Genomic DNA, 18,270 nt, shown 5'->3' with positions numbered 1-18,270 from the left:
TTACGGTGGGGCTATTGACATGAAATTTACACCAGATGGCGGTAACAACACCAGTAATCCACACATAAAAACAAAACAAATATGTCTTTAAATTAAGTTATGTGTAATCAACTGGAATGACACAGGGAATAAGTATTGAACACATGAAGAAAAGGAAGCGCAAAACGGCATGGAAAGCCAAGAAACCTGCTGAAATCTGTCAGCATTTAGAAAGCAATCCTGCCCCCTATGTTTTCAATAAAAATGGTGCCATTTAGAGAGTATATAACACTAATGCACAAATGTTGTGATTTGGAGTTGCCAGTTAACAGGGTAGGTTACCTTTCAAACACTTTTTTCAGTTTGTTTTCAGATAAATTCACCAAAAAAAAACATTTTGCAAGACATTTAGGAAGAATCACCTAATGTTCTTCAATTTTATAAAAACAGTCAAGATAAAAAACAGAAAGCAACTAAAAAAAAACCTTTATTCCTGGTGAACTATCTGAAAGCAAATTAACTAAAAAAAAGTGTTTGGAAGGTGAACTACCCCTTTAAAGTGCAGTTGTAACAAGAGGCCAACGTAGTTCTATAACTACAATGTCTCTGTAAATCCTTCAGCTTTAAATGCAGTTTTGTTTTTTCTCACTTCTCTTTGTTGGCAAAATGACTTTACAAGGCCACTTATTTATCAACCAATTGCAGAAGACCATTTAGTCCTCCTACAGGACACAAAGTAGGAACACCAACATTATTTATACAGTACGAACATGCTATACAGTGTTTTAGATCAATGTATGACAAACAGGGGCTTATTATAATTATGATACTTGCACAACAGCTTACAGTTTAAGAGCAAGGGAGCAGCTGAAGCATGGGCATGTTAAAAAACAATTAGTGATTCTTTATGATAAGTTGACTACTGATAAATACAGTCTGACTGGTTGTGCCAAGGAGTTCTACAGGTTCGAGAGAAGTCTTGCAATCAGGAATGGAATTATATACTGTAATAAGAAGGAAAGCTTAGGTTGCGCGAATGAGTGTATTTTGAGATCAAACCCCAGATATACAAAGTAGTGCAGCGCAGGATGAAATCAAACTCAGGACACCAGAACTGTAAGACAGAAGTGCTGTAGAGAAAGATATGTGAATAAATAACTTTCTGCCTCAAAGCCTGTTCCCACCTCACAAATCATAATAACACTTTACAGAAGCCGATAGGACTGGGTACTCCTGAAAATACAGTGCACTGTCCCACTGGTTTCTGTGGTTTCAAGTGATATGGGCAGATCAGGAGCAGGACTGGATGGCTTGTAAAAATTGCAGGTGATACTGCATCACCCAGCCAAAACAAGCTAGAGACAACACTACGACAGTACCTTGTATTTAAAAAACCCCAAAACACCCATTTTTAAAAAAAATATTGAAATATTTGTAATAGTTTTAAAGGCATGATTCTCCACATTTCAGAAAAAAATAGTATCTGGAAAACCCCCAGATCTAGTTCTAAAAAAAGAGAACCCATACCTGTACAAAGAACAAATGTTATGTGCATACAATTGGCTACACCCCCATATTTTACTGTCTACAGGAAATATGACATTATCAAACCCACATTTAGGTTTTATTTCTCCTTATTAACCTTTCCTGGTACAGAGAAAAAAAAGAATATATTGTAAAATCTGGACAAGGTGTATTTCAAAATATACAGTAAGGTTAATGCCACATGGAGCTGACTGAGTCAACCCCTACACTGGCATCAGCTTTCTTCCTTGCCTCTTGGGTGCAGGCATACGTGGAAGATTTCGGTGTGGAAACGCGCAAGTATGCATTTTCATGCCAATATCCACTTCATTTATCTCCACAAAGGCTGACACATGAAAAACAGATAATTTTTAAGGTCACATTTATGCAGAAATACTTAATTCAAAAGGATTCACAAGCTTTCATGCAGCACAATATGCTTAGGCTACGAAAAGAAAAACAATACTAACTTGAAACACATAGGAAAAATATAACAGAAGATATGATGGTTTAGTGGGTAGCACTGCTGCTTTGCACAGCTGTGGTCTTGAGTTTGATTTCAGCCTGAGCACCGATTTGTATGTTCTTCCTGTGTCTGCATATGTTAAATGGTTCCTAATTAAAATTATCCACAGTATGTGTGACTGTAATAGGAACCTTAGATTGTAAGCTTCACTGGGGCAGGAACTGATGCGAGTGAAGCATATTCTCTATAAAGTGTTAAGTAAATGTGTAGGCACTGTAAAAAAAAAAACAACAACTTAATTATACAAAAATAAGAACAATTACAAAATTCAAATGTATCCTATGCTTTTAATAAAGAGGTCTAAACCAGTATTCCCTATATTATTATCTAGAAAATCAAATGACAGATGACAGATTCCAGTGCAATAGCATATTACCGTATATACTCGAGTATAAGCCAATCCGAATATAAGCCGAGGTACCTAATTTTACCTAAGAAAACTGGAAAAACTTATTGACTCGAGTATAAGCCTAGGGTGGGAAATGTAGCAGCTACTGCTAAGTTTCAATAATCACAATAAATACCAATAAAATTAGGATCTGTCAATCTTACTGAGCAAATACAGCAGAAGTCACTAAAGTCTGCCCCATGAGACAATCTGTAGTGACCAGATCTCCCAGTGCATGGTTTAAGTAGCATTAACCCATAATTTGCTACTCTTGAACAATCCTATGATTTCCCAGCCTCCCAATTTCCACAAAATTAGAGCAATGTACTTTTGTACTATCAAAACCAAGAACTTACAGGTGTCTAGCTCCACTGTGACAGAAGTACACCACATAGAAAACCCAAGACATAATACCTGTATGTTCTACAAAGCCATGCGGAACATAACCCTTCAGGATCCAGCTGAAAGTTATGGATGAATGGGAACACAATATTGAACCAATAACAGATGTCCAGTGAGCACAAATGTTACAATCTCCTCTACTAAGCTCCCCCTTTTACAAATACAGGCTGTTATATTTATATATGGTAAATATTACACTAGAATTTTGTTACATAAACTGTATGCAGAAAAATCAGCAGTATGATTAAGATGTGACGTGGAGGACGGTAGCTTAATGCATACCTTCAGGTCCTGTGCAGAACTGCAGCTATATTGGACATACACAGCCACATCAGTAAACTTCTTGGGATCAAGCCTAAATGGTGCGGGTGCAGGGAGCATGTGACATCACACCAGGGGCAGGGCAAGGCGTCTGGAAGGAGCGGCGCGCAGAAGAGCGCACAGCCGCAGGTACCTGAGGGGTCTAGGGTTGGCGGGGGAAGCAGTATAAGGAGCGGGAATCAGGTACATACACAGCCGCATCAGTAAACTTCTTGGGTTCAAGCCTAAATGGTGCGAGTGCAGGGAGCGTGTGACATCATGCCAGGGGCGGGGCAATGAGTCGGGAAGGAGCGGCGCGCAGAAGAGCACACAGCCGCAGGTACCTGAGGGGTCCAGGGTTGGCGGGGGAAGCAGTAGCAGGAGCGGGAATCAGGTAGCGCAGAGTGCTAGCTGGAGGGACTCGAGTATAAGCCGAAGGTGACTTTTTCAGCACATTTTGAGTGCTGAAAAACTCGGCTTATACTCGAGTATATACGGTAATCTGCAGCTTTCAAAACGCCACTATAGAATTTACAGTAACCCAAATGAACCTAAGCCTACCACAGAAATGAATTAGACAAACTGTAAAACACAAATAAGTTTTAGATAAACGATTAAATAAAGCTTTAAATCCACCTAAATACCACAGTTGCTCATATTAATTCAGTAAATCTATAGCAATCAAATACCTGCAGGCCCAAATAAACTCTAAAACAGGGGAACAACAAGATTTCCCAATGAAAAAAGCATTTGCAGGAGTTTAGTTGCCTGCGATAGTTATTTGGCAAGTCCTAAGTCTCCAAAAGGCACCAATATGTATAGTTTTATTGAGACTTCTACAGGTCAAAACTCACAGCAGTACAATACCAAATTTCCAAAGAACTGCTCCAAAAATCTGCATACTTACATTTTTAGGCAAAAAATTCCAATAAACCATATATTTTTTAAAAATGACATTCTTACAAACCCAAAATGGATAAATCTGTCTTTCTACTCAAAACTACCCAATTGTTTTTATTAGGGATGCACCGAATCCAGTTTTTTGGGTTCGGCCGAACACCTGAATTCACCGTCAGGGATTCGGCCGAATACCGAACTGAATCCTTATGAGAATATGCTAGTTAGGATTTGGAAGGGTTAAAAATTTTCCACTTCAGTGTTAATGTGACAAAAAGTCACATGATTTTTAGGATTCGGATTCAGTTCGGCCAGGACCATGGATTTGGCTAAATCCGAATCCTGCTGAAAAAGGATCCTGGATTCGGTGCATCCCTAGTTTTTATATCATTTTCTGAAACTTTTTATATAGGATCTTATTCACTATATGTCATTATATTATTGCATACTTTTTCATGTTTGACACTCTAGCTGCTGCCAAATAAGAACAGGTATGGGACCTGTTATCCAGAATGCTTGGGACCTGGGGTTTTCCGGATAAGAGATCTTTCCGTAATTTGGATCTCCATAACTTAAGTCTGCTAAAAATCATTTAAAAATTGAATAAACCCAATAGGCATGTTCTGCCCCCAATAAGGGGTAATTATATCTTAGTTGGGATCAAGTACAGGTACTGTTTTATTATTACAGAGAAAAGGGAATCATTTAACCATTAAATAAACCCAATAGGGCTGTTCTGCCCCCAATAAGGGGTAATTATATCTTAGTTGGGATCAAGTACAGGTACTGTTTTATTATTACAGAGAAAAGGGAATCATTTAACCATTAAATAAACCCAATAGGGCTGTTCTGCCCCCAATAAGGGGTAATTATATCTTAGTTGGGATCAAGTACAGGTACTGTTTTATTATTACAGAGAAAAGGGAATCATTTAACCATTAAATAAACCCAATAGGGCTGTTCTGCCCCCAATAAGGGGTAATTATATCTTAGTTGGAATCAAGTACAAGGTACTGTTTTATTATTACAGAGAAAAAGGAAATCATTTTTAAAAATTTGAATTATTTGCTTATAATGGAGTCTATGGGAGAGGGCCTTTCTGTAATTCGGAACTTTCTGGATAATGGGTTTCCAGATAAGGGATCCCATACCTGTACTCACTATATGTATCATAAGACGCCCTAACAGTATAAACACCCTAGAAAACCATACATTTGAGGAAAGCACACATTCTCACAAATTCAAAACGAGAAAATATGTCTTTCTACTCCAAACAGACAAATAGCAAAGCTCACCTAAATTTAGCGGTTTTCATAAAAATTTTGAAAATCACCTCAAAGATTGCATTCTACAGCATCTTATCTCCAACATGTCATTAGGTATTAACATGAAACACTCTAAATATAAAAGCTTGGGGTCTACTGAACAGCTTGATGCTCAATGTGCATAGATTGTGACATGTACGGACTCTATAATAGTTTATAACAATTTTTCTTGTTGATAGCTGCTGTTAGATAAGCTCTCTGTATGTGTATTATGCGTCTAAAAGAGATCCAGAAATTAAACTTTTACATTACCTATCTGACAAGTAGTGTCAGTATCACTTTAAGACCCCATAAAAGTATGAAGACCCTAGAAGACCATATGTTTTTCAAATGTACACATTCACACAAATGTAAAATGGGTAAATGTCTTTCTACTGCAAACTACCAAAGCTTTCCTTAAAACAAGAACAATAATCAAAACTAAACATATAGCATAAGCAAGAATAAAATTATGAAAGTCAATTAAATCATATAAAATAATTCCTCCAGTTCTGAAATGGCCAAATTGTCCACTTCTCAAACCCTGTTATATGTCAAGCTGTAAAAAGAACTCATGCTCTCAATCATCAACTAACGGAAGCAAACTGTATCCGGTAGTACTCTAAAGTACACAAAGATTCCTTATCTGAAAAGCCACAGGTCCGAAGCATTCTGGATAATAGACCCCAAACCTGTATGATGACACAGCTTTATGTATGGACAGAAAATGATTTTGCTACATATATTAATATAACTTATTAGTGGAAGCTGCCTCGTTTGGCACTTTTGAGGCAAGTCTGGTAGCACTTCATATATTTTAAAAGCCCCACCAGTGTTCAATATGAAGAGAATTGTTGTTGCTGCTTTGAATATTTAGTTTGATAACATTCTAAGAAAACAGTGATTTTTCCTCCCTTTTTAGTGGAATTTTGTCCAAGAGGATTTCCTGCTGAGACATGTGACCATTGTGTAAAAAAAACTTCTAGGAAATGTAATATCAACTAATGGTACAAATGCAGTGGCTAGATATAATTTATTTTTATTACATTTACTACAAAAAATTCATTATTCCGAAATAAACATTATTTTAAAGAACTGCAAACATACTCGTGTTCCATATGTATGTATGAAACACCATTTCAAATGCCCCGATCTATATCATTACATTACACAAGCAATCTATTATTATTAATTATGTTAAGGGATTATATTAGAGATCTCCAACCACTAACCTACAGGCTGGGCAGAAAACCAAAAAATAATAACACGTAGGAACACAAATGTGGAAATGGCAACATATTATACAGACTGCTTAGGACCAGGGGTTTTCCAAATAAGGGATATTTCCATTATTTGGGTCTCCATACTCAAAGTCTGTTAAAAAAGATTAAATAAACCCAATAGGATTGTTTTGCCTCAATAAGGATTAATTATATTTTAGTTGGGATCAAGTACAGGTACTGTTTTATTATTACAGAGAAAAGGGAATCATTTAACCATTAAATAAACCCAATAGGGCTGTTCTGCCCCCAATAAGGGGTAATTATATCTTAGTTGGGATAAATTACATGCTACTGTTCTACTATTACTGAAAAAAGGGAATATTTTTTAAAATTCCAAATTATATGCTTAAATGGAGTCTATGGGAGATGGCCTTTCCATAATTTGGAGCTCTCTGGGTAACGCGTTTCAGGATAATGGATCCCATACCTATGCAACACTTCAGCCTTTAGATATAATTTGCAATTAGCACATAAATACATTACCTTCTGCTTCTAGGATCTGTTGCAGCAAAATGATTCTGGGCACATTCTTCAAACAATGAAGGATTAATTAAAGGTGTCTGGTCACTGTCCATTGTTGTTGTTACAGGCTCAGTTCGATAGACAGATCTATAAAACAAGACAACAAAGGCTTAAAAAAAAAAAAAAAAATTATATATATATATATATATATATATATATACACATGAATAGTAAGGCTGATATCCCAAGTTCAGTTGCCCACGACAGATCTCTGCTATCACGGGTGACTAACCCTTCCGAAATGCTCCAGAGGAAAGCCCTTTGCATCGCTTCCGTATTCCGAAGTCGCGCAAAGTTGCCTCCTGGCATTTGTATGGAATTACACCAACATTATTATGGAAAAATGCTGTGGAGGATATTAGCGTTTTAACACACATATCAGCTAGGTGTATCTAAAATGCCCGTGATTTGTTCTGCTGCCCTATTTATGTTTCCCACAAACCACCTCCTCATTACATTAATATGAACATCAGCATGCATGCTGCTGCACATAATAACACAAAATGCAAACAAACTGTTTGAAGAAAGGCATATTTGAGGACTGTATGATTATATTGATAATGAGCCACCAAAATGCCTGAAGTGAATGCAGGGACCTGAACAAAGGGTATAGCGGGAATTCTGTAATATTACCATGTAATAATGTCATATAATGAAAGAAATGATCGCGTAAATTAAGCAATCATCCTTAATATGCCAGCAATCCAGGCAAGATCTTATGTGTGGTAAAAACACATTGTGACATATTTTGGCAGATATCAGCATGTAATGTGTGTGTGTTTTACAACAAGCATGTTACAGTGATTATTTGGTGCTTTTATGCCTTGATTGGACTTCATAATAATATGGGATAAAAACACAGCGTGTAACATAGTGTGAAGGGTTTATATAAATAAGTTGCTGTGTAGCCATGGAGTAAGTTATTCAAGTTAAAACTGGGCTATAAGGCACACACTTACATTACAGATAAAGGAAAAGGAAAGGATAATGGCATTACAATTACTTTAAAATGCATGAATACCCTTTAAAGGGGTGGTTCACCTTTAAGGCAACTTTTTGTATGTTACAGAATTACCAATTCTAAGCAACTTTTCAATTTGTCTTCATTATTTATTTTGTATAGTTTCTGAATCATTTGCCTTCTTTCCAGCTTCTAAAGGGGGTAGCTGACCCCAGCAGCCAAAAAACTATTGCTTTGCAAGCTTACAATTTTATTGTTGTTGTTACTTTTTATTACTTATTTTTCTATTTAGGCCCTCCTCTATTCATATTCCTGTCTCTCTTTCAAACTACTGCCTGCTTGCTAATTTTGAACCCTGGCAACCAATGAACTACTGAAATTCCAAAAAGGAGAGCTGCTGGAAAAAAGTCAAATAATTAAAAAAAATAAAAAAATGAAGATCAACTGCAAATCATACTCTACATCATACTAGAAGGTGAACAACTTTACTGGCAGTGCTATACCTGCCAATGTAGCAGTTTACCAGGGGCAATGGACTTTTATGTTTATGGTGCAGGGATGAGAGTTATTCTGACTAAAAGTACCATTTATTCCCATTGTAGGGTTTAACATTAAGATCATCACTTGTTTTTCGTTGCTGCAATCTATTTTACCTTTACTATATGGCTAAGGCCACAACAGGCTGTAACTCCACCTGCGTATAAACACAAGAGGAGAAAAAGACAACTCCTATTTGCAGTGTCAGCCTGTACACAAACATGACAGATGTCGGTGTGAAAATGCATAGTTTTGCATTACTACTCAAAAATCTGCTCCATGTGTGTGCACACAAGCTTAGACCACTGCTTGTCAGCACACTTACACCACAGAGTAGATTGTTTTATTCTCCTCCTGTATTTATATGCAGGCAGAGCAGCAGGAACAGTTTGGCATTAATCTGCGTATATCCTACTCAGTAAAGGTGATGTCCCATGTTAGCCATTCAAAAAGTTATAGGGAAAGTTATTAGTCTTCCCCCAGCATGGGTGACAAAATGCAAAAAAAAAAAAATCCCTTTGCATTAGTGTCAGAGTGAATCACTTGTGGTAAACCATCTGAATCATGTAAGCCCTGAAAACTACCTTCTCCTGCATTTTCCATCGCTTATGTGATTCAAATGTTTTACCACTGGCCATTTACATTCACACAGATAAATCAGTATAAGTGTAAAATTAGAGCTCACCACAGTAAAACTCTCCCACTCTATTCATTCCTATGGGATTTTAAGAGGTGCATTTGGCAGTGGTTGAAAGTTAGAGTTCACCATTTGATAAATATGCCTCTAAAAATCCCATAAGAATAAACAGATAATGGGGAACTTTTACTGTGGTGAACTCTCACACGTAATAAAACTGTCCCTAATGCAAATGTATTTACTTCTGCTAAAGTAGATTACATTCCGGTGACAAAACTTACCAGGTGCTAATGCCCTTAGACTAAACGTAGGTGTCATGTTTACAACACTTTTGTTATATATAAAAAGTTTTACCCTATAATTACCCTGTAATTTTATGTTTCACTGGAAGGTTTGTCTTTTGCGAGCTGGCTGCTAGAAGGGATCCAGCTGCTGTAAGGATACAGGTTTCTAGTTTGCAATGGCTCTGTATCTTTAGGCTTGTATCAAACAGGACCTATCTGACAGCCTCTGCCCTCTCCCATATCTGCAATTACAATACTGCTTTGCCCTGGATGCAGCCACATTTCAGATTTCTGTGCATACTCAAAATCCATGAGTATGCACCCAGGCTGATACAGTGCCTGTGAATGCAGGCACAGTAGAGGGCAGAGGCCAAAAATTGGTTTTGGGCTTATATTGCTCTTTATATTTTCAATCAAATACCAAATAAAGGTACTTTTTACTTTTTTTTTACAGGCCAAAAATCAGCCAGTCTGATGACCTCAGCAATAAGCCCTGTGTGACACTAGCCTTAGAGTAGAGATTCTCATAACTGGGTTAAATGGGATGGCATTGGCTTAAATCCTACAATAAAAAACTTCGGAAAGCCACCAGCTCCCAAAATCTCAGGGACACTCACAAGTCCACCAAATGCACTAAATTCATCTTGTAAACCTTGTAATGTAGGGCTTACTGAATTACTGAAAGACCTATCATTTAGACTAATGCCAGATAGAGCTGATTCTTGGACAGCAGATAAACGCAGGGTGAAAATCAGCCGCTACGCTGGTGCCAGAGCCAGGTGCTGGCACGAGTAAATATTAGTGCTGAAATGCATACTTGTGCGTTTGGTGCCAAAGTCCACTCCGTGTGCCTGCACCCAGCCCCATGCAATGATTCAAGGTGCTGGCACAGGGAAAGGCTGATGCCAATGAAGAGATGAATTCTTGGTCCATGTTTATCTGCATCTGAGAATCAACCGCATCTGCCATTAGCATTTCTACCTTAAGTTAATGTTAGACCAGGCGTATGTCGGTATTTTCGGCAAGCGTTTTTCAGCTTGCCGAAAATATACTCCATACGCCTGGTCTGACATTAGCCTAAGTATGCAATATAATGCTTTTTTCATTATAAACAGTAATAAAAACTATGCTATGCACTAATATACAGCAGCTATCTGGTTGCTAGGGTCTAAATTACCTTAGCAACCAAGGAATACAAGTTATAAAAAGTAGAAATAGAAAGTAGATAGAAAATAGAAAGTAAAATTGTAGTCTCATGGAGCAAGTTTTCAGGCTGCTGGGGGTTAGTGACCCCTGTTTGAAGGCTACAAAGAGTTAGAAGAAGAAGGCAAATAATTTAAAAACTATAAAAAATAAACAAAGAAGGCCAATTGAAAATTAGCTTAGAATTGGTCTTTATATAATATACTAAAAGTTAACTTAAAGGTGAACCACCCCTTTGGTGACCTTGCCAAACAAGTGGATCTTCTTCCGACATGCTCACACAAGGTGGGCATCAACAAGCCGATACAGTCCCCAATCCAATGGGAAAATCAAACCTGCCCAATTGGGATCTGGCTGGTCAGGTACGCCTGTTGAGAATGCCCATACACCGGCAGAAGGAATCCATCTGAAGGATCTGAATCGGAAGCTGAAATCTGCCCATTTTTGGCCACCTTAAGCACCCTTTGCAGGCCTAACTTTTGGCCAATGGCCTGCTTAAAGGAGAAGGAAAAGCTAAGTCACTTGGGGGTGCCAAAATGTTAGGCACCCCCAAGTGACTTGAATCGCTTACCTTTTACCCCGGGCTGGTGCCCCTGTATGGAGAGACCAGCACCAGCCCGGGGTACCTGCATCGCTTCCTCCTTCGCCGCGCGCGCATGCGCAGTAGAGTGAATAGTGGAACTTTAACAGAGAAGTCGGCTTTTCACTCTACTGCGCATGCGCCGGACTCACAGTCAAGGCTTAACGAAGGCAGAAGGATATGGCACATCGCCCCAGGTGCCCCGGGCTGGTGCGGTTTTCTCCTAATAGGGGCACCAGCCCGGGGTACGAGGTAAGCGATTAAAGTCACTTGGGAGTGCTTAACATTTTAGCACCCCCAAAGTGACTTAGCCTTTCCTTCCCCTTTAAGGCGGTCATACAAGAAGATTTCATCCTTCTTTAGACAAACGTTCGGATGTCGATCGTATGGTTCAATGCAATGATCTAAAACTAACATTCAGAAATTGTAGGATAAAGTCGCATAAAATTATTGGCAGACAACAATTGTACGAAAGCGACGTCTCAGAAATACACTGCAGGTTACCCAAGGATTTCCACAGATACACAATAAATACATAGATTTTCATCATTATACGACCCAAATTTTCTAACCTGTGCGATCGACTAATGGACCTGCCCCCAGCCCCCTCCTTGCCATTGCTATGGGTCACACAGTCAGGGAATTGCTGCTGTAGGAATTCGGGCCTCATTCCACAAGTCTAACCCCCCCCCCCCCTTCCAAAAAAGTTGTAAGTCACTGAGCCATAAAAGCAAGGCTAAGGCAGGACACTTTAACTCACAACTGGTTGCACAGAAACGCTGCTGTACGTAAATAGCGCTACTCTTGCTGCAGGGATATATCTATATATCTACGAACCCCACCAGACAAAATAGCCATTCCCATACAAAGTTAACGCTTAATTAATTAACCAGACATTCGTATTCTTTAGGCCCGCCTGGTGCCCGGCAGTGCTGGGTTTATTCGGCGTAAAGCCAAGAGCATAAGTGAATCTGTAACAAATGATGTACCTTCCACTACACCAAGCGACCGGCTTCCATGCTCCTGCAACTTCCCTGAAAGCTTCAAAACAAGACGCAGCTGAGTTAGGTTAGGCAGTAACAGGCGACAAGCATGGTGGGAATGTAGTCCAGCGCTCCTTATTTCCTGCAAACAACCCACAGGAGCGAACTACATTACCCACAGTGCATCGCTGCACTACGTCCGCGCTTGTTTTGGTGAAGAAAGAAGTGCCTTACTGCTGAGTGAGACGTTCTTTTAACCAAACAAGCAAGAAAAATTGCAGATGAAAGAGCTTGTCACTGACTGCAAGGACTTACCGGATGTCAGGCGCAAAAAAAGACAAAAAACCGCAAAGAAAAAATTACAGGGAAAAGCTATTTTGCAGTTGATTCACTGTATAGTTGCGCAACCGTAAGGCTGGTTTGTCAGAATGATTTTTATGATGTTTAATTTTTTAAATTGCTTATATAAAAAAAAAATTATATTTCATTATTTGCTAGTTGATTAAAAATATAAACAGCAACTAAATAAAACTATTTTTTTGTGGTAGCAGCTTGGAATGGATTGGATTGCTGTAGGCTTTATCTTGTGCAATAGCTTAATACCATGACTGTGTGTGCCATACTCTGCCTTCCCTACCCGGCCTGTTTGTGCCATACTCTGCCTTCCCTACCCTGCCTGTGTGTGCCATACTCTGCCTGCCCTATGCTGCCTGTGTGTGCCATACTCTGCCTTCCCTACCCGGCCTGTGTGTACCATACTCTGCCTGCCCTATGCTGCCTGTGTGTGCCATACTCTGCCTTCCCTACCCGGCCTGTGTGTACCATACTCTGCCTGCCCTATGCTGCCTGTGTGTGCCATACTCTGCCTGCCCTATGCTGCATGTGTGTGTCATACTCTGCCTGCCCTATGCTGCCTGTGTGTGCCATACTCTGCCTTCCCTATGCTGCCTGTGTGTGCCATACTCTGCCTTCCCTACCCGGCCTGTGTGTGCCATACTCTGCCTTCCCTGTGCTTCCTGTGTGTTCCCCTCCCTGCCCTATGCTGCCTGTGTGTGCCATACTCTGCCTTCCCTGTGCTGCCTGTGTGTTTCCCCTCCCTGCCCTATGCTGCCTGTGTGTGCCATACTCTGCCTGCCCTATGCTGCCTAGGCCAGGCAGTACATACAATCAGGGTCGGACTGGGCTGCCGGGATACCGGGAAAAATCCTGGTGGGCCCCAGCTCTAGTGGGCCCTGGCGGCCCAGACCTGGCCCTTGCCTGCGCTCCCCCCAGCGAGGGGGGTCAGGGGGGCCCCTGGGGGGCAATTAGGGGACGCGACCGGCGGGGGCCCCTGGGTCAGGAGCCCTGGTGGGCCCTTTACCCCCCAGTCCGACCCTGCATACAATGTCTGAGGTGTGAACAGGTAAACAATGTAAGTGATTACAGCCTGAGGCTGAGGTGTAAGCTTTATCAGAAAGGTTTATGTAAATACAGCCATTAGCACTCACAGAATAGCTGCAGGGTTTCTTGCATAAGAACTCACTTCCCCCTCCCTTAGGAATGTGTGATCTGAGCTTCCAGTGGCTATAACTGCAGCAGGAAGCTACCAAGACCAAGCTAAAATGGCAGCTGCTATTGGAGGGAGCTTCTAGGGCTCTTTACTCAGGTATAGTAATGCTTTCTGCAGAATAAATATAGCGTTCTAGGTGGCACTAATGTGGCAAATCTATTGGCAGTAAAATGCCAAAAGGACTTTCCTTCTCCTTTAAAGAGCAGCAGGAATTGTTGTAACAGTTTTGCAGTGTATTTCATTGTTTTTTATAATATCACTATACTATTTACATTGATATTCTGATTAAGGTTAGGCGCACAGTTTAAAGTCATTGAAACGAGGAAAAGAACAGCACCCATACAAATGGTGGAAGCTATAATACACCCTGTAACATGCACACTACAATAATCAATAAAAAATGCACATCTGTATTAAAGAAAAGTGAGCTACAAATTATATATAAGATGTCAAAAGATAAAAACATTTAAAAACCACAATTATCCCTTGGTCAAAGCCTTCAGATGCGATACTTGTGGAGGATGGTGCTTCTGAGCTGTTGTTACACTACATATGTTATAATATGATTGGTGATTTATCTATGATGATACTGCATAACAACTTGCATCAGGGTTTCCATTATGGAGGCTATGGGTATATGCAAGATTATGGGGGAGCATTTTGGTTTTTAAAGATTTTTAACTTTTGACATCCTGATTTAATAAAGAAGTATTTGATTTGCTATTGATTATTTGAGTGCGCATGTTACAGAGTCTCTTATAGCTCTCACCAGCTGTATGGGGGCTGCTACCCATACCCTCTGCAAGTAGTACTACTATTTACATTTTAAAAATCATCATATAGGGCTACATTTGTGTGAAATTACAGCTCCCTACAGAAAAACTCACCCACTTTCTATTCACTCCTATGGGATTTTTAGAAGCATATTTATCAAAGGGTTGAAGTTCACCATTTTATAACTATGCTTCTAAAAATCCCATAGGAGTAAATAGAGCTCATTTAAAAAAACTCACCCGCTTTCTAATTTCACACTTAGGGGGACATTCGTTAAAGCACAAATTTTGGATTGTTAAAAGCATGATTGGAAAAATTTCGTAGTAACCATGATAATTTCTGATGTGTGTAAATTGCGTGAAAATTCATGTCGTGGTCGTACGAAAATATCGTGGTTGCGATCCGAAAGTTACAAAATTTTCGTATTCAAACGATTGTAAACGGCGCAAAAACCTTTCTGACTTTGAAACTTCAATGCATGATTTTGGAAGTCTCCCATAGGGCTCAATGGCACTCTGCAGCTCCAACCCGGCCCAAGGAAAGTCTCCCATAGGGCTCAATGGCACTCTGCAGCTCCAACCCGGCCCAAGGAAAGTCTCCCATAGGGCTCAATGGCACCCTGCAGCTCCAACCTGGCCCAAGGAAAGTCTCCCATAGGGCTCAATGGCACTCTGCAGCTCCAACCTGGCCCAAGGAAAGTCTCCCATAGGGCTCAATGGCACTCTGCTGCTCCAACCCGGCCCAAGGAAAGTCTCCCATAGGGCTCAATGGCACTCTGCTGCTCCAACCCGGCCCAAGGAAAGTCTCCCATAGAGCTCAATGGCACTCTGCAGCTCCAACCTGGCCCAAGGAAAGTCTCCCATAGGGCTCTATGGCACTCTGCAGCTCCAACCCAGCCCAAGGAAAGTCTCCCATAGGGCTCTATGGCACTCTGCAGCTCCAACCCCGCCCAAGGAAAGTCTCCCATAGGGCTCAATGGCACTCTGCAGCTCCAACCCGGCCCAAGGAAAGTCTCCCATAGGGCTCAATGGCACTCTGCAGCTCCAACCCGGCCCAAGGAAAGTCTCCCATAGGGCTCAATGGCACTCTGCAGCTCCAACCCGGCCCAAGGAAAGTCTCCCATAGGGCTCAATGGCACTCTGCAGCTCCAACCCGGCCCAAGGAAAGTCTCCCATAGGGCTCAATGGCACTCTGCAGCTCCAACCCGGCCCAAGGAAAGTCTCCCATAGGGCTCAATGGCACCCTGCAGCTCCAACCTGGCCCAAGGAAAGTCTCCCATAGGGCTCAATGGCACTCTGCAGCTCCAACCCGGCCCAAGGAAAGTGTCCCATAGAGCTCAATGGCACTCTGCAGCTCCAACCTGGCCCAAGGAAAGTCTCCCATAGGGCTCAATGGCACTCTGCAGCTCCAACCTGGCCCAAGGAAAGTCTCCCATAGGGCTCTATGGCACTCTGCAGCTCCAACCCAGCCCAAGGAAAGTCTCCCATAGGGCTCTATGGCACTCTGCAGCTCCAACCCCGCCCAAGGAAAGTCTCCCATAGGGCTCAATGGCACTCTGCAGCTCCAACCTGGCCCAAGGAAAGTCTCCCATAGGACTCAATGGCACTCTGCAGCTCCAACCCGGCCCAAGGAAAGTCTCCCATAGGGCTCTATGGCACTCTGCAGCTCCAACCCCACCCAAGGAAAGTCTCCCATAGGGCTCATTGGCACTCTACAGCTCCAACCTGGCCCAAGGAAAGTCTCCCATAGGGCTCAATGGCACTCTGCAGCTCCAACCTGGCCCAAGGAAAGTCTCCCATAGGGCTCAATGGCACTCTGCAGCTCCAACCTGGCCCAAGGAAAGTCTCCCATAGGGCTCAATGGCACTCTGCAGCTCCAACCTGGCCCAAGGAAAGTCTCCCATAGGACTCAATGGCACTCTGCAGCTCCAACCCGGCCCAAGGAAAGTCTCCCATAGGGCTCATTGGCACTCTGCAGCTCCAACCTGGCCAAAAGATAGTCACGATACCAAAGCTTGAATGAATTCCGAAATTTTCGTTGTCGTTGCGCAAAGTTCGAAAAGTACGACTTTTTCGTGTAATTACGAACTTATCACAAAAAAGTCGTACTATTTTAACGGAGTACCAAAAGTTAGAAAAAAATACAAATTGTTCGCAATCGTGATCATCGTGCTTCAATGAATGTGCCCCTTAGAGTAAGGAACAGATATGAGGCATCTGGGCAGCAAGTGTGTTGAAAAATAATTTGACTGCAAATATCCCAGTAGCTTAAAGTGCCATCTTCAGTAATGGTGTGCATAAATTACAAAAACCTGTGGATGGTAGAAGGCCAAACCATAGTACAGGTATAGGATGCCATATCTGAAAACCCATTATTGGGAAAGCTCTGTATTACAGAAGGGCCATCTCTCCATAACTCTATTTTCTTTTTCTCTGTAATAATAAAACATTATTTTGTATTTAATGGTCACTAAGCTGCATGAATCCATACTTTCCATAGTGAGTTGACAAGTTCTATTTTCTTGACTGTACTTTACTTTTCTCTTTTAGTGGTTCTCTTAATACAGCATCATAATATTCCAAGATTTCCAAAATACCAATAATATATCTTATTGGTAGTGGTAGTTCACCTTAATGTAATATTTTATGTTGTAGAATGGACAATTCTTAGTAATTTTTAATTGGTCTCATTTTTTCCCCTTTTTTATAGTCCATCTCATGATTTTTAAAAACTAAAAGATTTCTGGCATCCCACAAAAACTCTTGAATACAATTTAGTATTAGCCATAAAACTCTTGCTACCTTTTTCTAAATGTAATAGTCCATACATAATCAATTCAACCATCAACATCTGAACCCCAGTTAAACCATCAATTATTTTCCCCATCCTCTCCATACTCTTTTTGCAAAACCACACTCAAAAAATACATGCCAAACATTTTCTATCTGTTTGGATCCACCCCTTGGGCACACCTCACTCGCCACCAGACACCTTTTCCCATGAAAAGACCTGATCGGGATACATCCATGTACTACCATCCACACCAGATCTGTCTGTTTACAAGATTTTTATTATTAACATTTTTCCATACACTCCTGCATTGCTGTTCACTCAAACCCCCAATAGTTTCCATTTCTTCCTTCTTTTGAAGCTCACACACAACTTTTTTGCTTTCTTTCCATACCTGAACTGATAAATCTTTCAACACATTTCTTCTTATGCAACGCTCTATCCTAACATAAAACCTAGGAAGGTTAAAACAAATTGGCTTTTTTATATCTGGACAAAACAAACTAAACTTTCGTAAAGTATTCCCAGCCAAAAACCTAACCATGCATCCAGCCAGACTTTCCTTTTCACTCAACTTCACACATTGGCTCATATACTTAGTTGCCAAAAACCTCTCTATATTCATTCGCTTTTTCCCACTATTCTCCTTAGCTTTGGTAGGGGTCTAGCAACCAGATAGTTGCTGAAATTCCAAAATGAAGATCTGCAGAACAGAAAGCTAAATAATTTTAAAAATACAAATAATAAAAAGTGAAGACCAAACTCTTATGTGGCGAGTTCTCAGCACAACTCAACAGATGGCTCACATCCCAGCAAAGTAAACCTCCAGCATTGCTGGCATCAAAAT

At 40.7% G+C, this 18,270-nt stretch overlaps 1 protein-coding gene across 1 annotated transcript in view; it reads right to left on the bottom strand.

Annotated features, from left to right (window-relative positions):
• slc38a9 (solute carrier family 38 member 9) overlaps window positions 1–12,368 on the bottom strand; it is a 31,219-nt gene extending 18,851 nt beyond the window's left edge. The window contains 2 exon segments of the mRNA NM_001011337.1: window positions 7,087–7,212; window positions 12,317–12,368. Of these exon segments, the coding sequence (NP_001011337.1) occupies window positions 7,087–7,178 (92 nt within the window). The 5' untranslated portion in view covers window positions 7,179–7,212; window positions 12,317–12,368.
• Between the last annotated feature and the right edge of the window lie 5,902 nt (window positions 12,369–18,270).

The sequence above is a fragment of the Xenopus tropicalis genome, chromosome 1 (assembly GCF_000004195.4).
Source record: "Xenopus tropicalis strain Nigerian chromosome 1, UCB_Xtro_10.0, whole genome shotgun sequence".
In the NCBI taxonomy this organism is placed as follows: domain Eukaryota; kingdom Metazoa; phylum Chordata; class Amphibia; order Anura; family Pipidae; genus Xenopus; species Xenopus tropicalis.
Note: the sequence above shows the minus strand (reverse complement) of the source record. Positions and strands in the feature narration are given on the sequence as shown.